At 33.7% G+C, this 21098-nt stretch overlaps 1 protein-coding gene across 3 annotated transcripts in view; it reads left to right on the forward strand.

Annotated features, from left to right (window-relative positions):
* LOC145265470 (DDB1- and CUL4-associated factor 17-like) overlaps positions 1 to 21098 on the forward strand; it is a 237642-nt gene that overhangs the window by 191629 nt on the left and 24915 nt on the right. For all 3 annotated transcript variants that reach the window (XM_080121336.1, XM_080121335.1, XM_080121337.1), the window contains 5 exons: positions 4757 to 4856; positions 12003 to 12139; positions 15229 to 15341; positions 15757 to 15844; positions 20341 to 20409. In XM_080121336.1, the coding sequence (XP_079977462.1) occupies positions 4757 to 4856; positions 12003 to 12139; positions 15229 to 15341; positions 15757 to 15844; positions 20341 to 20409 (507 nt within the window). The remainder of the gene's footprint in view (positions 1 to 4756; positions 4857 to 12002; positions 12140 to 15228; positions 15342 to 15756; positions 15845 to 20340; positions 20410 to 21098) is intronic.

Consider the following 21098-nt stretch of genomic DNA (forward strand, 5'->3'; position numbering starts at 1 on the left):
TCAACAAATTTATGGAATTTTCTTTGAAATTTCGCAACGCAGTTTTTTATTAAATTAAAACTAAATATAACATTTGCTGACTTATTTACCTGTCGAATACACACACACATATATATGTATGTATATATATATATATATACACACATATATATGTATGTATATATATATATATATATATCTTTCTGTAAAATATTTATTTGAAATGGAAACGGCATTTTGCAGTTAGGACAACAAAACAAAAATGAAGTAACGGTTCGTATTCCTAAAACACTCTTTAACCCTAACAATAACACTAAGTCCGAATGGCAACCCTCCCCATATTCTCATAAAAAAAAACAGTTAACTGCCCTAAAATGCTAGAATGACCTATATTAGGAAATTATTTTACATTCAATTCTAAAATAATTTGTTTATCTTTCATTAAAGTTTTTCATGGCATTTTATACATAATTTCCTAAAAAGGTAGAATCACATTTTGGAGGGGTGGTCAGAAGGAGTTGAGTGGGGTTAAACAAAAGGTGTTAATCTACAATAATACCAAAGAAATATTGCAATATATTCATTTTTAAATGGTCTTATGTTTAGATTTAAGCTTTTTGTACATAAAGCACATTACAATTCAACTTTGAGTTCTCCAACTTCTTTTCTGTTTATGGATACATGGCATTTTTAAGGAATTGCTGCATATTTATGCACATTTACTGCAGATTATTTGGAAACCATAAACTTTGGGAGATTTTCAGTTGCATATTCTGATTCCTTGTATAAAAATACACTTATATGGTAAATTTCATTTCTTAGTCTTGTGTTTTAACAAAGATATGACATTTTTACTGAAAAAGTAGTGTAAAATATGTGACGAAACGCATATGGTCTTAAAGAGGGAAAAATATCCAAATGTGTGAGGCACAAAAATAGCCATAACTTCCTTAATTTTAGTCAGATTTTAGAAATTTAAAAAGATTCTTTCTTAGCTCATCAAGCTCTTTCTATGCATACCAATATTGAAATATTTCAAGCTATTTCAATTTTTTCATGTGTATTGCTACTATAACCCCTAGCTACTGGCATCTAAAGAAACAAGTTACAGTCATAGACTTCTAAATATAGTAACAGATTTTATGAACTCACAAGTGTTATGTATATATGAACATGACACCTTATTTTGACCTTTTCTTAACAAAACCCAAAGTGGAATAGGGATGTAAAATGAATGGCGTCATTTAATGCTACTAAGACTAAACTTCTTTCCTTTAACAATTACAAGAAACATCCTCAGTCACCAATAGTCATTACTAATAACACTCTACCTGAGAGCTCATCCTTCAAACATCTCAGCTTACCATTCACAGGCAACATGAACTGGAACAAATACAATGAGGACATTGCCAAGGCTGCTGCAAAATGGTTGGATTCCCTTTACTGTGCTTGAAAATTATTCATACCTGAAAGTATCCTGTGTCTCTAAAAAGCCAGTAAATTACCCATGCGTGGAGTATTGTTGCCATATCTGGTGCATCTATACCAATTGTTTTTCACTCTTAGACGGGGTTCAAAACAGAGTCTCCAATCTATCAGCCAAGCTCAAACCCCTTTCCCATCACCGCAATGTTGCATCTCTGTGCCTATTTTGCAAATACTTTAATGGAATTTGCTCTGCTGAACTTGTTGCACTTGTGCCCCCTCAATATACATACCCCTGAAAAACCTATTTATCAATAAAATCCCACCCCTTTCCTGTAGAGGTCCCTAGATGCTAGAAAACCTATTTTAATATCTTTTTCCCTCAGACTGTTATTCTTTGGAATTTCCTCCCTGTTTCCTGCTTTCCTGACTGTACTGACATTTAGAAGTTTAAATATAATGTTACAGGGCTCTACAGACAAATTTATATTTAGTTGACCTTTGACAACAAAATAATTTCGTTTACTAGCCAAATAGAAACGTTACTAGCCAAACCCAATAATTTTTAGAATATGACATCGTCATTCTATGACGAGTATATACATCATAAAGATTTTTTTGTATTTTTTTTATAAGTGTAATTCTAAATATACACCAAATTTTATGTTGATACTTGAAGTTCTAAACATTCTAATTTCTTCAGATGCTTTTTTAAACAGCCTTTGCTAAAAAAAAGTATATTGTTTTGTTAAACCTTTTATTGTTTAAATAATTTGACTTTGCTCGTTTATTAAAAAAAAAAGTTGTAAAGATATTTTTCACTCAGTAGTGAGCTTTGGAAGATTGTCGTTGAAAGAAATACAATCGCCAAAAGATAAGTATTTCATTATTTCTAGTCGCCACTTTGAAAAATCACTTGCAAATGCAACTGTTTCACTCGCAATATAGAGCCCTGTGTTAACCAATATCTCGCTCATCTCCTTACATGATCTCCTGTAAACATCGTCCCAAATAGTAGTCCTTTATGCCTAAGTGGCAATATACCTTGTTTGGGATGAATAAGAATAAAAAAAAGGCAATATTTTCTTTGATTTGACCTTTGAACTCTTCTTAACTTGTATTATTTGGATTCATCAGACTACTGTTCTCATCTTGAGTGTCATTTTCACAATCTCCAACCTTCTTCAGGTGCATATATCATAATTAGCCAAAATGCTGTTCAAATAACATTCAAGATGAGAAAAGTAGTCCAATTAATCCAAATACTACAAACAATTGTTCCTCATCTCAAAAATTCAGAATTCTTAACTCATTTGTTAGTTTTTACTTTAGTTGTTCAACAAGATATAAATAAAGTTGATATGTATGGATAATTTTTTTTTTTATTTAATTAACCAAAGATAAGGCCCTTTGACACTGAGATGTAAGGGTCTACTAAGAATTAACAGCCAAAATTTATAGGTGGCATTCTAAGTGAGGAGTTGTACAGCAAGATATTTGTTCACATTACATTTAAACCTCTACATGTCAGTACAGTTATGGAAGCAGAGAGAAGGGAGAAAGGTGAGAAGGCTGGTAGCTTGAGGAAAGAAGTTATCAGAGTAGAAAGCTCTCTGGTATTTGGGAGATTCATCGGTGAATGATTGGGATTTAACTAATTCTCAGTTTGGTTGGTATTTATAAGAGTCATTCCAAAAGTAAGGCTTCCTAATTTTTAACTAAAAAACTAAAACATTGAAGAGCTACAAAGATGGGAGAGGTATCATTAAAACAAGCAACCTTTTGTGCTACAGAATTTATTTTTCTACATAGTCATCACCATTCTTGATGCGCTTTTACTAACCTCTTTTAATGCTTTGGTCGAAAAAGTTATGATGGCGCTTTGTCACTCGCATCTGAAATCGATGAACCCATCTCCTAACTGTGCTGACATCAACTTTATCAACGTTCAGCAGGCGCTGGTGAATGTTGATCGGTTCAATTTTTTCTGCATGAAAGAATTCATTGACACATTTCTGCTTCAGATGCATGTCCATGACAAGGTTTGCTTTGTTAGAGTTTCACACCATCAATATCTGTAATGGAGAGATGAAACTTTCAGGTCATAAATGTTCATCATAACAATGTAATTTTCAATTCCCTCTAATCCATTCAGGCAGAATAAAAAAAAAAATAGGAGGCATTACTTTTGGAACGTACTTCATACAGCGAGTGGATAACAGAGCAACAAGTTCATTACAGCAGATTCGATTGAAGTATTTATAAAATAAATCATTACTTTTGATTTTATCTATTTTGACAGTTGTATAATCAAATTGAAGAGAGATACAAGCTGGTATTCAGTGGGAACAAAGTACGAGGAACATTCCAAAAGTAAAACCTCTTATTTTTATTCCGTTCGAATGGATCAGAGAGGATCGAAAATTGGAAACTGTATATTAAAAATAAAAGCTAATACAACAAATAAAGAGAGTGGTTATATGTCAGTCCGACTGACCAAGTCTGCATAATGCTGAGAGGTCTTTATAGCAAGAAGAAGAGTTCATTTTTATCCAGAAGGTGGGCACCACAACATAAAGAATAGTTACCCGTAGGGCGCTAAACCTATGATGATCATTAAAACTGACTTTAATGTTTGCAGGTTAGCATTTCTGTATTGTTTTTCTTTGAATAAATGCAATTAGTCATCTTCTAGCCAGCTTAGTGATGTTTGTTTCATAGAAACATTTCATCTGTTGGCAGGTGCTTGATTGACCTTCTATCTCTATCCTCCCTAAAACATTTGGCTAGGTAGAACTACTGTCAATAACTTCCCTTACTCTCTGTCTAAAACTATAGAAAAATTTGATGAATTCAATAAAACTTTTTCAAATTTGGGTTTATCTAAAATAGGACAGCCCCCTATGGTATTGTGTGGCTGAGATATTTCTAGTTAAGAGTAGGATAGGCAATTTTAAGCATTTGAGACCAAGAATGACGAACAACACCCATTATCCCCACACTTTTGAATGGCCTTGTGTCTAATTTGTTCATTATGTATTTTTCTAGTTTATACAAATAAATATTTCAAAGTTTTTTTCTGAATTATCCATCTGTGAAACAATACCTTGGGGCTGCTTCCCAGCTGACTATAGCATGGTCGTTTTCTAAGCCCAATGTAAATACATTCTTGTTGAGCCATCCTCTTAAATAATCAAATCCTATTCAAGTTCCACCATTATGGTGTTGTCTCATCAGCCATCTGCAAATCGTTAATTGTTATTTTTGTTCACATGCCAGTTAAGCCAAGAGTCTGCCCTACTATTTTTTTCATTAGCTTTTAATCATAATTATTTTTCTTTTCTGTTTCTAGTTCTTAGTGTACAAAGCAACACTGTATGAACCTGATCCAGTCACAGGACATATTGTCGGCATCTATCCATTTGGAATTCCATTTAACATTAAAATAGAAGGTACAATATTATTACACTTATAGTTTTTTGTGTATTTTTATTTATATAAATAATTCAATAATCAAATATTTTCTCAAATACTTTCAGACAACCTATATATAATTGTTTTTATTTATTTCATAGAATTGCATGGTATAACTCGCACATCTATGTATAATCTAAAGAAGCTTTGAGTATTTTATAAAATATATGAAAGAAAAATTTTTTAAATGCTGTTTAAATTTCTAAGGATACTAATTCCAACATATCACAGACTTAGCACTTGCATAAGCCAACTTACCACTAGAAAATTCACAATTACAAAACAGAATTAAATCATATAACATTAAAAAAAAAGAAAAAATATGAAACCTTAACTTAAATTGTTAAATAGAAAATAGGTATCATCAGCTGTTTACCATGTAACTGTTTTAGAGATTTAAAATATGACACCTGTTAAAATCAAATCGCTCTAGTGGAAACTACTACTCAAATCAAAAAATGTACACATATGTATAAATATTAATAATAAGCATGATAATGCTATTGAAATCTTACTTTTAAGAACTATTCTATATTAGCATAAAAAATTATGTAGGAATAAAAATGCATAAAAAAAGCTCAAGTACATTTGGTACCAGACAGGCAAATAGATAAGAGGAAAGAAACTTAGCAAATTTAAAACTCTATCTCTATCTCTCTCTCTCTATATATATATATTGGGACGATTAATCAGAATCGGGAACCGGAAAAATTAGAAGATTTGGGGGATATCGGATTCAGAAAAATTGATGCCTATTTTCCGATGCCAAAATGATTCATTTAATTGTCTTTTTTATTTGATTTTGTTTAAATGAAAATCTTCATTGCTGATAATAATAATAAATATTAATCGATTTTAAATTACCAGTGAAGCTAAAACTGATAAGTGTATTTTGATGTTTAGTAAAATATCTGTATATTCAATATGTGTTTTTATGAAAATCGGAGGAAATAGCAATCTTATAGTTAAATAATTAGAGATTTATAAAGAATCGAAATCAGTAATTGTATTGGAATCTGGAATGTAGCTTGGAATCGGTAATTGTATCGCAATTGAGAAAAATATTGGAATTGTCTCATCACTAATATATATATTTTTTAAAAATTATTTACAGAAAGTTGAGATGAGATGTCATACCGTCAGTTTTCTCAACACACACCTCCAAACACCTGGGCAATGCTGGGCACCCAGGCTAGTATTAGATAAATCACATTTTGATTCGACATCATGAATTTTATAGTGGTCGAGATCAATCATTTCACAGCAACCAGAGTTTTGTAATTTTGATGGTAAAAAACATTTTAAAATATTTTAGTAGTTAAAATGCTATAATTTTTCTATTCACTATTACAAATATTTTATAAAGAATCGAAAGCAGTAATTGTATTGGAATCTGGAATGTAGCTTGGAATCGGTAATTGTATCGCAATTGAGAAAAATATTGGAATTGTCTCATCACTAATATATATATTTTTTTTTTATTATTTACAGAAAGTTTAGATGAGATGTCACACCGTCAGTTTGAAATCTGATAATAGGAGACCGTTTTAGATCCCCCATGTCAAGCTCTCTTCAGACGATACAAGAGAGTTTTATAGGGGGATTTAAAACAATCCCCTATTATCATGTTTTAAAATGACGGTACCAATGACTTATCTCATCTAAACTTTCTGAAAATAAAATATAAATAATATGCTCTTATTTTCGGAATTTTTCCTTATAATAGAGCACTCTACTGGAATCCTTTTTTCCAAAAAAATATAACTAAGTATCTATCTCTCTCTCTCTCTCTCTCTCTCTCTCTATATATATATATATATATATATATATATATATATATATATATATATAGTGTTATAATGGAATAATTCCAGAGGAAATCCGGGTATGAGAGCTCAATGTGGTAAACAGAGCAATAAGATAAAAAATATAACACGGAAATTACATAATTGTCGATGCAATAATTTATTTCAACCTTATGGTATTTTCAAGCATCTAAACCAGACAATTACATTTTTGATACTGAAAAAAGGAAAGAAAAGATCGGGCCTCGACCCTCAAAAAACCAGAGGGGGTGGTAGTAGCAATCCACTTAATACATTTTATAGAGAGGGTGGTTGGGATTTAAAAAAATAAAAAATAACAAATAAAAATATTATGACACTTATAAGCGGCAGCTTGATGTAACCATAGATACACACACACACACACACACACGCAACACACATACATACACACACACACACACGCCTCTAAATATGTACGTTCTTACACGTAAATGCCTTGACACGCGTTTACTAACCTAGGAAGAAAGGGGAGAAAGTATACGGATATATAGAGAAAGAAATAGAACAGCGCGTAATGGAAAAAGAAGAAAAAAAAGAGAGAGGAAGAAAAAAAGAGGAGACAGTGATCAACTGATAACTGTCATATTAGTCTAGAAACTCTGAGAAAGATAAGGGAAAGAAAATGGAGATTATACTCGCGTCCTATAGTTAATTGAGTCATGGAAAGTAAGTCTATTAAAAGATAAATAAAAAAATAATAAAAGTAAAAAAATAATAAAATAAAAAGAATATTATATACAAAGTTTTAAAACTATCTGTATGTTATTATGTTAAAATTAGTTAGAAATAAATATTATCTTATAATACATTTAATTGCTATTACCACCCCCTCTGGTTTTTTGAGGGTCGAGGCCCGATCTTTTCTTTCCTTTTTTCAGTATCAAAAATGTAATTGTCTGGTTTAGATGCTTGAAAATACCATAAGGTTGAAATAAATTATTGCATAAACCAGGACCAAACTCAAAGAAAACCAACCTGCCTCCTCCCTTGAGGCTTGCATTTACTAATATCCGCGGGCTTAGAACTAACTTAGATGATGTTGAGTCATTTCTCCTTGTAAACACCCCGGATATCTTAGCATTAAGTGAAACTAACCTTCACTCCTCCATACCCTCTAACCACTTTAACATGCCTGGTTATCTCCCACTCTACCGTAAGGATTCGGACAGACATATGCATGGACTTGGAGTCTATATTCGAAACACCCTCCCCCTAACTAGAGAAATAAAACTAGAATCAGAGGGCCAGGCCTTTATGTGCTTCAGACTAAATATGCAACACAATATTAGCTGCTTATATTTTCTCTACCGCTCTCCCTCAAACCAAGACTGTACCCTAATAAACAAAGTCTCAGACAGCATAGATATAGCACTCTCCCTCGATACTAGCGCACAAATACATGTATTTGGTGACTTCAATGTCCACCACAGTAACTGGCTAGGATTCTCAAATCACACAGACGTAGCTGGTAGCGCCACATATAGCTTCTCTATATCTCATTCCCTATCTCAGATGGTTACATTTCCGACACGTTTCCCAGACCAGCACGATCAACATGCCTCACTTCTAGATCTCTTTCTGACAACAGTTCCCAATGACTGTACAACAAATGCCCATAGCCCACTCGGGAATGCTGATCACGCTGTGATAATGGTAGAAATCAGCCTAAATTCTCGCCCTAAAACTGAAGACCCACTACTCAAAACAACGAGGTATTACAAAAAGGCTGATTGGGAAGCCATCAGGGAGCTCATCAGAGATGCCCCATGGCAAAATATCTTTACTCTTCCAGCGGAACAGTGTGCAAATGAGACAACTGAATGGTTCAAAACTGCTATTGAAGCACATGTTCCCGCACGGAAATACTATAGCAAGCCCCACTCCCCCCAATGGTTTACTTCTGCTTGTGCAGCTGCCATTTGTCAAAGGCAGCATGCGTTCCGCAGATTCAACCGACATAAGTCCAGCTCAAATAAACAGAAGTTTATAGAAGCTAGAAATAATTGTAAGAGAGTGATAGACACAGCTAAGTCAGATTACTCTGAAACCACCAGAAAGCGCATCGAAGCACAGAAATTAGGAACCCGGGATTTTTGGAAAATCTACAACAGCGTAGTTAATAATGGACAGTCAATTATTCCCCCACTAACAAACAATCATGAGGTTGCTTGCACGGCAACTGACAAGGCTAATCTGCTTGCCAGTCGGTTTGCCTCAAACTCCACACTGAACTCGGTACACCACTCACTCCCTGATTTTCCTCTGCGAACAGACGCCACACTTGACGACTTGAAAATCACCCCTTCTCAGGTATATGCTATTATAAAAAACCTAGACACCTCTAAAGCATGTGGACCAGATCTCATCCCGGCTGTGCTATTAAAAAAATGCTCTGCCGAGGTTGCTCCAGTTCTGTCCAAACTTTACAATAAATGCCTTAACGAATCTTGTTTTCCCGACTGCTGGAAAACCGCCTCTGTGGTACCAGTCTTCAAGAATTCTGGTGAAAGAACTGACCCACTAAATTATCGCCCCATTAGCCTCCTCCCGCTTTTCGCCAAAATATTTGAGTCCTTAGTTAACAAAGCCCTAGTCCAGCACCTAACAGCTGCTAAACTCTTGACTGACAAACAATATGGATTCAGGCAAGCCCGTTCAACAGCAGATATCTTAACTGTAGTTTCTGAACGTATATACCGTTCATTGGATAAAACAGGGGAGGGTAGAGCGGTGGCCCTTGATATATCTAAGGCTTTTGACAGGGTATGGCACGATGGTCTTCTAAGGAAAATTAGATCATATGGAATCACTGGAAGAATTCATACCGTAATTAAATCCTTCTTAAGTAATAGAAAAATCAAAGTTGTCCTCGACGGACGTACATCCAAACAATATGACATAAATGCGGGAGTGCCTCAGGGGTCTATCCTTGGACCTCTATTGTTCCTGATATTCATAAACGACCTCCCTGATAATATTGTTTCGGAGATGGGTATATTTGCCGATGACACCACTCTCTATAACAGATATGAGGGGAAAACAAATGAACACATATCCAAGAAAATGGCAGAAACACTAGAGGATGACCTCCAATCCGTAGTGGAATGGGGACAAAAATGGTTGGTCTCATTCAATGCTGCTAAGACTAAGCTTGTTTCCTTCAATAACTACAAGAAACCTTCTCTACCACCAATAGCAATGGCCAAGAACGCATTGCCTGAAAGTACTTCTTTTAAACTCCTCGGCCTAACGTTTACAGGGAATATGAACTGGAATAGATACATTGAGAGCATTGCCAAGGCTGCTGCAAGGAAGGTTGGCTCCCTCTACCGTGCTAGAAAACTACTTACGCCTGCCAGTATCCTATACCTCTATAAGGCAACCATTCGCCCATGTATGGAGTATTGCTGTCACATCTGGGCTGGTGCATCTGCTGCTTGTCTCTCGCTCCTGGACAGGGTTCAAAAAAGAGTCGCAAACCTGATAGGTCCTGAACTGTCATCTGGGCTTCAACCTCTGTCCCATCGACGAGATGTTGCATCCCTCTGCCTGTTCTACAAATACTTTAATGGTGAATGCTCTGACGAACTGCAAACACTTGTACCTCCCCGACGTAACTACCCCCGACAAACCCGACAAGCTACTAAGTCTCATCCCTTTACAGTGGAGATCCCTAGGTGCAAGAAAGCCTTTTACTCCAATAGTTTCTTCCCCAGAACTGCGGGTCTTTGGAACTCCCTTCCGGGATTCTGCTTTCCCAACTGCAATGATATGCAGAAGTTCAAGTGTAATGTTAACAAACATCTTTCTACTCTTCTCCCTTCATAATGACCCCGCTAATTAATTCCCTAATAGTAGCCCCCTGCTTCAAAGTGGCACTGTGCCTTGTTTGGGGTGAAAATTGAATAAAAAAAAAAAAAAAAAAAATATATATATATATATATATTCCAGGTTAAAGTTATCCAAGAGTGATAACTAATGAATTTAATGAGGTTATTAAAAGAGCAAGATATATTTTTATTGATATAAACAAATTTACATTGTTGTGACACTGGACATGCTAATGTTTCAGATAAATGGTTGGTTAAAGTCAGAAGTCCTCATCAGGTGCTTTAATAAATGGTTGCTTTCCACAGAAGAAACCAGGCCTCAGTTTTGAAAGCAACCATTTATTAACTTGCCTGTTAATGACATCTGGTTTTAACCAACCATTTATCCGAAACATTAGTATGTCAATGTGTTGTAACCATGAAAATTTGTTTATATTAATAAATATATATATATGTATATATATATTGACGATTTAAATCATTTTTCAAATCATGTTCAAAATAAAGAGCATAGTAGTTTACAGCTGTTTCAAGGCAGTGTTTATTTTAAGTTATAAACAAACTATACTTTTTTAAACACTGGGTAATCTTTAGAATAAAAATTTTGTAGGTGCACAGAAAAAATGCAACTTAACAACAATGTATATAAAAAAGTTTAAAATTACAGTGTAAAAATCACAAGAATAGGTTCATAGGTAAATACTTTGGTGAAAAATAATTAATCATCTATATATTAATACGATAGCGTGTTTGTTCTTTTGTGTGTCACGCTTACATCTGGGCCGTTTAATTATGTACTTCCATTTCTTGTTATAAATAATTTTACCAAGAATTCTTCATAAGTTTTCATTTCTGTTTCGATTATGACTGAAAGAACTCAAGTTATATATATATATATATATATATATATATATATATATATATATATATATATATCTCATAAGTTTTTATTTCAGTTTCGATTCAAGCTAATGCACCCAAGTCATATGGATATATATATATATATATATATATATATATATATATATATATATATATATATATATATATATATATATATATATATACTTTTATTTTTAACATCGCTACTTTATAATATATAAACATCTGTAGAACATTAACTCTATAATAATATATACGAAATCTGCAATAATTAAAATATCATATTTATGAGTGGACTTTGCCGGGCATTCGTTCTAGCTTTGATAAACACTTTTGCAGTTTTAACAAAAAAGCTACAATAATGTCAGTGTCTCCATTTACACTGAACATTTACAGAATTCCAACATCAATATATTACATATGAATGAGTCGCCTGTGGAATTTCCACAGGTCTTGCTAGTTAAAATTAATTCTATTGCATATTATTAAAATCCACAGGTGTGCGTTGTTGCTAATTGTTTTGTATTCATACATGTTTCAATTTGTTTGTTCACATTTGACCCAGCTTTGCCACCCGTGTTATTATGCCTCAAGACTGAAGACCATGACATCCAATTTGGTGGTTTTCCTTACCATATGATACTCACATCGCCAACACAACATGGAGCATTTTATGTCAAGAATCTTTACGATCAAGAAACGGTGAGTTACAATCACGCATATCTGTAGCTGTTCTTTTCTAACATTTGTTTCCTACGTTAATGCATACTCATCCCAAATTGTTAAAAAGACTTCAGTTTAGGAAATCCGAGTGTATGTTCAGTACTACTGTATTATTATTCTCTTTCTCTTATTTTTAACTAACAGGTGTACCTGGTGTTGTCCGGATGTGGAGAGGTGGTGTAGTAAGGAACCCCAAGGGTGGAGAGAGGTGTTAAAAAAAACGTGTTAGTAGGCAGACAGGCTCGAACCCATAACGTGAAGGAGGAAAAGAAGATGAAAAAAACCTAACGTCTTAGCTGATGCGTCCATCGCAAAACCGGAAGTCGTGAGCGTTCAAATTAAAGGTAGTCAATCCAACGGAGATGATGACTTGCGAAAATGTAGACGAAAAAACCGACCCCTCTCTGTAGAAAACTGCCCAGTTGAGGCTGAAGGAATTAATGTTTTTGGCCAATTTTTTGATATTTGTTGTCCGAGAGACTGAGCTTTAAAACGATACTGATTTTGTCACGTTTCAATGTGTTTGTCGGAAGTTTTTGTGAGACATACAAGTACACACACAATTTTGCTTTTTATATCTATAATATAAATCTCACTTGTCTGTTTAAATGTATGTATGTATGTATGTATATCTGCTTAAAACTTTTGACAGAGGCAGCGGATTTTCACGAGATCAGTATCGTTTTGAAGCTTGACCCTTCAAATGACAAATATCGACAAATTGACTGAAAACATTAATCCCTCCACCCTCAACTGGACACTTTTCTACAAAGAGGGGTTGCTTTTTTCACTGATATTTTCGAAAGTCATCCTCTCTTTTCGATTGAGTAGGCTTAATTTAAAACTTCACCACTTCTGGTTTGGTGATGGACGCAACGGCAAAGACGTCACTTTTTTTCTTCACATTCTTTTCCTTCTTTCCTTTGTGGTACGAGTTCGAACCTGCTAGCCTACTACCACTTTTTTTTTTTCAACACACACCTCCAAACACCTGGGCAATGCTGGGCACCCAGGCTAGTATTAGATAAATCACATTTTGATTCGACATCATGAATTTTATAGCGGTCGAGATCAATCATTTCACAGCAACCAGAGTTTTGTAATTTTGATGGTAAAAAACATTTTAAAATATTTTTGTAAGTAAAATGCTATAATTTTTCTATTCACTATTACAAATATTTTTCCATGAATTTCTGTTTAGTAGTTTTTACTTTTTGAGATGAGGATTGATAATTTGGATTATTTGGATTACTGTTCTCATCTTGACTGTTATTTTTACAATGTTTCAGTCAATCTAATCTTTGATCTTCTTCAGGTGTCTCTTGTCGAACTTAGGAATCATTCTGTTGAACCTGAAAATTTGCACAGAATTTCGAACAGAACTCTTTGTTTAATTCATGGAGATAGCATGCTCTCATTCCACTGAGTTTAAGTTCTAAGAAATTTGCAAATGTATTCTGAGTATTGTTCACACTGAGGATATAACCTTCAACCTCCAGAAGATGTCATTTAAAATTGAATTTTACCTAGTACGTTATCTGTTACACCACGAGTCCTTGTGAGTTGGACAGAAAGATTTTTGAATTCGACAAGAGATATCTGAAGAAGGTCAGAGGTTTCATTGGTCGAAATGTTGTGAAAGTAACACTTATAGTGAAAGTGCAACGTTTTGGTCGGATTGCCTTTCGACTGTCTTCAGACATGTTAGTTGTTGTTTGGAAAAGAAAAGAGAAAAGTTACTGGCTCTGTAGATATTTTTGTATCCTGTGAGTTAGTCTCTATTTTATGGTTTTTGTTTCAAATTTGTGAAAAAATTGGTTGACACAAATTCAAAACCAAAACCATAAAATAGAGGCTAACTCACAGAATACAAAAATATCTACGGAGCCAGTAAATTTTCTCTTTTCTTTTCCAAACAACAACTAACATGTCTGAAGGTGGTCGAAGGACAATCCGATTGAAACGTTGCACAAATAACACCCAAGATGAGAACAATAGTCCAATCAATACAAGTAATATAAACAATCAGCCCTCATCTAAAAACTTTAATACACAGTAAGTTTCGATTTAATTTGATTTTATTGATTTGTATGATAAAAGAAAAATTAATAAATCAGAATTTTGTTTTGTTTATAATAATTTGACTTGGAGACATTTGTAAAAGTACCTTTGCTATGAATTTCTTTTGAATCAACTGGCCTGCACTAATGATTGCGTAAACATGAAACACTAGTGTCTGTAGGTCTATAAAAATAATTATTTCTAATTTATAATTATTGTCGCCACTTTAAGAAATAAAAAATTTCTTAAAGTTGAGCACTGTCTGGGAAATTGAAAAAGTCAGTCAGCTAGCCTTTTGTGCGAGATCGTGACTTTCTGTTACTTGATCATTCTAAGATTGTTTGTATTAAATGTTAAGCTTCATTAATGTTAAAGTTTCCCTTAATTTCGTGGCAATGAATGATGACCCTGGGGTATGTTTCTTGCTAATGTAGGCAAAACTGGCTTTGTTGCGGAGTTAGAATCCTTCAACCAGTGTTGATCATCATCTCCTGCACTGATGATTGCATAAGCATAAAATACTAGTGTCTGTAGGTATATAAAAATAATTATATATTTTTCAACCGGACTAATTGTATTCAATTGGATTTAAATTTGGATTTGATTCTTTCCTAAGAATTATTTTCGCCTTTTGGATTCCCATTGAAAAAGTCTTCATGCAAGCTGCAACTTTATGCCTGGTTTGTTTTTATTATTTTTTACATCTCCTACATTTTTTCATTCATTGTTTTTAAAGGACATGTAAATTTTTGCAATTTATGACTATAATAAATTGCGGTTTCATTTAATGCCGTAACCAGCAAATTTTAGCACTGCTACGAATATAATTTGTTGATTTCTTTCTGTCCTTTAATGAGAAGAATAGCCAGAATAGCATTCTTTGAAACTTCACAGAATAAGGACTTTGTAAATTGATTTTTGGAGTACTCGGTTGAACAACAAATTTGATTGCAAATTTCAACTTACAGTTTTAATTTCGTTTCTGTCTTTTTTATTATAATTTGTAGATAGGTAATGGAAAACTTGATCTTGGTCATGGTCATTCTGTGGATACAGACGCAGCTATTTTCCATCCTGACAGGCAAAGCACAATTCTTCATTATGGTGGAGCACGTGTTCGGTAAGTTCTCACAATTTTCTATAATAAAATTTATTTGTAAATATATATTCGTCCTGTTCCGCAAAATTATGCCTGATGTATAATGGAAGGAAGACTGTAAATCTATTTAAGAGCCAGGTACGTCCAAGGATGGAATACTGTTGCCACATCTGGGCAGGAGGTTGAAACATTAGCTTAACAAAATAATTATAACTTTGGTATGACGTCATAGATTTATGATTTATGTCATGTTTCAAAACATTAATTCAAATCTAAATGATGTTAAAAAAATAAATGGGTAAACATGTATAGCGTTGGAAATTATTTTAAGAGTTAAAAGTAATTTATTTTGTTTTGAGTTATCTTGGTGTTAAAACAATTTCATATATAGTATAATTTTTATTAAAAATCATTTCTGTTTTTTCTTTATTCCAAGAGTGCTCAATATGGTGGATGATGTAGAGTCTAAGAAATGTATCCAGTTGCAAAAAGAAATTTCATCTGTTCGAAATACAGTCAATTGTGTAAGTAAAGCCGTGAAAGATCATAAAAAGTATGTATTAATACTAGATGTACTCGTGCCCTGTTGAGTCACAACCACTGCACGTATCTGTTCCACCTTTTATATCTCTGATCAGGTCTTTATTCCTTTCTTTCAAATCCATCCTTCTCAGTTCCTCTCTTATATTCCTTAACCTTCTCCTGTCAACTGATCCTCCTACCTCAATTGTTCAATATCTACGAATCCTACAGCTCTTATCTATTCTTGTTCTCTACACACCTCTCAATTCTCCTTTCTCTTTCTCAATTTTCCCCCTCTTCCTTGCTCTCTCCCTCTCAATCTCAAGTTCGCCCCTCTCTCTCTCTCTCTCTCTAGTCCTCTCCTCTCTCTCTAGTTCTCATCTCTGTCTCTAGTCTTCCCCCAACTCTCTATCTTTCTAGTCCTCCTCCCTTGATTGAGTCACAACCACTACACTTATCTGTTCCACCTTTAGAAAGTTACTACAAACCTAACATATCTCTGAACAGGTCTTCATTCCTCTTTCTTTCAAATCCATCCTTCTCAGTTCCTCCCTTGTATTCCTTGACCTTCTCCTATCAACTGACTCTTAACTGTCTTACATCTACTAACCCAATCAGTGTAACCATTATCGTGTCAAAACATTGTAGCTAAATGAAGATGCGGACAAATTTTATTCCACAACTCTATTGCATTGGGCTTTTTGGTATGTATTGGACAGCTTTCAGAAATTGAGTTCCTCCTTTATATTTTTTGACCTTCCCCTGCCAACTGATCCTTCTGCCTCAACCAACCCAAGCAGTGTCACCCATTCTTTCAATGTGGCCAAACCAACGAAGTCTCCTGTTCTGCACACATCTGCCTATACTGTTCAGATTTAATCTTTAATGGTTTAGTGTTATTTTTTACTGAAACAACTTTTAGACAAAATTCGAATTTATTCATCAACATGGTCTCCTTCTAAGGTGATAGTCTGATTCCATTGTTTATTTAATAATTCAATGCTTTTTTATTTATAGAACTATTTGTTGTTGGCCTTTGTAGTTTTGTCAACATTGTGATCAACTTGTGACATGGCGCATTATCGTGGTAAAAAACATTTTTTCTTCTTCATTTGTGGCTGCAGTTTTTAGCAACTTTTTTTCCTTATAATGCACCAATGATATTTGCTATTGATGATTCTCCCTGTCTCAATGTAATCAATGAACAAAACACGTTGTGCATCCAAAAATATGGAAGCCAAAACCTTGCCTGCTGATATTTGTGTTTTCAGCAAACTACTGATTTGATTCTGAAATGAAGTGTTGGATCCATGTTTCATTGATATGTCACATATTGATGCAAAAACTTTTTGTTGTGTCAAAACACTGCTCTGAATTGTTGATGCGTAGTTACTTTTGATTAATCTGACACCCACTTTGAACGCAGTTTTATAATTGACAAATGTTTGGGTAAAATGATGAATACACTGCCTTCTGATATCGTCAACTCTGCAACTTCAAAAGAATTTCATGGACTTTTTTTTATGTTTTACAGGACAACTGAGAAATTTGGGTGACTTAAACATTCAGTATCATTTGTATCTTACAACCATGTTCAAAGTCAGCATACCACTTTATAATCATTGTTGTTGATGAAGCCGAGTTTGAATACACTTATCAAGTCATTGCTTTGTTTGAACAGTATTTTTTTCTATCAGAAAGTAATGCTTTATCAGCAGATGCTCAAGTTCAACAAAAAGATTCCAGAGTTTGGCAAGATGCACTTGAAAGAAGGTTGGAGGTTACATTGAGTTTATAAAAATATCATTTGGATTATTCACAGTACACTTCTCATTTTGGCTGTTGATTTTATGTTTTGGTTGATGTAACCTCCAACTTTCTTCAAATGCATTTTGTCAAACTTAGGAATCTGTATGTAATTTTGAACGGGACTAATTATTTAATCCATGGGATTAGACTGTTTTGTTTCATCAGCTTTGACCAGCTAGAATTTTTAAGTAATTCTTAATTATTTTCTAAGCATCACCTGGGCTAAGGATTGAACCTGAAACTTTCAAAAGATTGCCACTTAAAACTACTTAACATTTTATTTGTTGTGTCATGGGCCCATGTGAGAATAACACTCAAGATGAGAACAATAGTCTGGATAATCCAAATAATATAAATTATCAATTTTCATCTAAAAAATTCTTAAAAATAAATATAAATTACTAGCATGGGCACTCGGCATTGCCCGGTCATACAATACGCTTAAATGTGATATTTTAATTTTTTAATTTACGCAGATTTCATACTTATTATTATAGAGTCAGTCATTTCGTATTATATTTTATCCAATAAGTATACGGCATAATCGCGTTGACATACTGGTTCTCGTCAGACTACCGAAGTTAAGCAATGTTGAGCCTGGCGAGTATCAGATGGGTGACCATTTGGGAATTCTAGGCGCTGTATGTGCTTTCTGCATATCTCAGCATTTGTTTCCAGTCATCCTGAACCTCCACTTGCCACTGGTATTTAACAATGTCGACTCAGGAGAGGTGTAGTTGAAGATTGTGCAACTCTTGTCACAATAATTTCATACGCAGGCACCCTTACAGTGGGTATCCATAGTCTGTCAAGACCGAAGGAAGCCTTATCCAATATACAGTCATGATTTAAAAAATAAAAGTATATGATTTGAATGCCATCAGCAAGAATCGAAACCAAAACATGATAAACCATATTTTCATGATTAAAACTATGTCTACAAATTAAGCAAAAACTGAAGTTTATTTGTACTCAATATGGTTGAACTGTGGAAAAGAGTGTACATTTTATTAAATACAAGCTGGTTTCCATGACAACAATGTTTTTGATAGACAAGATGCAAGCAAGGGCGGTCGGATGGTCCACAGAGTTTTATAGTTATAAAGATTAAACATAATAAGCCATTAGAAATCCATTCAATAAAATTGCAATCTAACTGCTTATAGCTTCAGTGTAGAGTTATTCTTGTAATAGAAAAATTTAGCTGTCCCAAGCAAAAAAAAAAAAATCTAGTCTAAGAAGCTATTTCAGGTAAAGAATTAATCCAGTCATGATCAGCAGAATGTAATGGTCTTCTCATGTCAAAAAAGTTATTGAAGAATTCAAAGAATTTCAATATCTAATATAGAAACGGCTATATGTCAGTCTGTTTGTCAGTCTGCCTCCATATTTTCAAACTCTATCTCCTCCACAGCTAAAAGTCACAGAGCGGCGTTATGGGCCTCAAATGATTGGATTTTTTACAGACTGTTCTTTTATGGGTCTTTAGCTGTTAAAATTGTTTTTTAAGGGGACAAAAAATGGGTTAAAATTGTTTTTTTAAGGGGACAAAAAATGGGTTAAAATTGTTTTTTTAGGGGGACAAAAAATAGGTTAAAATTGAAAAAAAAAACATTAAACATTTTTTACATTCATCTTAGTTTATTTTTAATTTTTAATCAGTTTACATGTGTGTCACATTGGTACAGTAGTAACGTCACCAGCTTTGAATGCTAGTTTCGGTTTCAATTCTAGTTGATGGCACCTAAATACTATTTTTTTTTACTTTTGAAAATCACGGCTCTATAATAATATGTACACAATTTGGACAGATTAAAATATATTTAAGCGTATTTTATGCCCGGGCAAATCCCCCAACTCCACTAGTATTTTATAAAGCGATTCTGGTATCTGATTGGTTCACCCATGTTTATAAACAGAATCCCTCAAATCTTTAATTGAACAATCATGATTCAATGGTTACTTGTGCTACTAAAATAAATTTGTCATCATGGTTTGTTTTGCAAAGATCTTTGTGGCCACAGTAAAAAAAATTTTTTTAGATTTTATATGAAATTTTTGTATAATATATCTAATTTCAATGGAATAAATATGTTTGTCATTATTGATATAATTGCTAGAGGGTTTTTTAATGGGCAGATAAATCAGGGTTCAATCCTTGATAAAGTCATATCAAAAACTTAAAAGTGATACCCTTGCTAAACACTTAATATTATAAAGGTGAAGATCAAGGATAAGTGGAGTAATCCTGGGAAAGAAGTGTCACTCTCCCATACATCTCAATTTAGTAGCAAATGAAAAGGGGACTCTTGAGTGTCATGGACAAAAAAGAATGGCAGCATAAATTCAGTCTGAGAAGTTTTTCTAGGTAAAGAATTAATCCAGTCATGATCAGCAGAATCTAATGGTCTTCTTGTGTTAAAAAAGTTTCCGCTGAAAAATTAAAAGAATTTCAAATATTATAAAAGCAATTCGACATCTGATTGGTTCATTCTTATCATACATGTTTATAAATAGCATTGGCCAAACAAGATTCCCAAAATATTGCAACAATTTTTAATAATTTTAATTTCTAATATAAATGATGCTTTCTAAAACAAGAACACTATTACTCACCAAAATATATATTTTAATAATTTTTTTTCTGAATTCTTTTTCTTATATGCAATTTTCATTTTTTTATTGTCAGACGTCCAGAAAAACTGTGACAAGGTCAGGACGGCAAATAAAACCCACGGCCACAAGTACAGTTCAGTATGTAAGTATTTATATTTGTATATTGCTGATCGTATAATTGAAGTTTATGAAGTAGACACATTAGCTGACCAAGAAGGTCCTGCCTTGATTTGTGATGTAACCGGGTTGAATAAATAGCAGTTTCTCGTCAGCCAAGAAAAAAGAATTTGCAACAAAAATATTGTTTGTTAGAAAAATATAAAACACTTATTTATCACTTTGTATTGCGTACTTCAGACAGGAGGGGGGGCAGGAGGGGGGCGGATTTTAGCGACATGGTGCAGTCATAATTTGTAGCTTACCATTGCTTTTTTTACTCCGTTTTCTCCTGTGAAAATCTGGCAAGTAAGGGTTGGGGACATGTGTTGCATGGAGAGAAATGATATGAGAATGATACATGGATGTGTAATAAACAGGCTTAGATCTGATAACCTCAGATGATTAAATCTGGACTGTATATGAAGATGTGTGAAGAACAGGAGATTTCGTTGGGATAGCCATGTTGAAAGAATAGATGAGAGTTAGATGTGGAAGAGTTGAGGTAGCAGGTTAATTTCACAAGAGAAAACCAAAGAAAACATCAAAGAAAGTGATAACAATGGATTTGAGAGAAAGAGGGTTAAATAAAGACCTGTCTGCAGATTAGTTTAGAAGTTAATTTCTAGAAGCTGTTCAAGATGTGCCAGCAGGTAAAACAAACGTTATATGAGG

The sequence above is a fragment of the Euprymna scolopes genome, chromosome 40, assembly GCF_053919585.1.
Source record: "Euprymna scolopes isolate OS-2025 chromosome 40, ASM5391958v1, whole genome shotgun sequence".
Lineage (NCBI taxonomy): Eukaryota > Metazoa > Mollusca > Cephalopoda > Sepiida > Sepiolidae > Euprymna > Euprymna scolopes.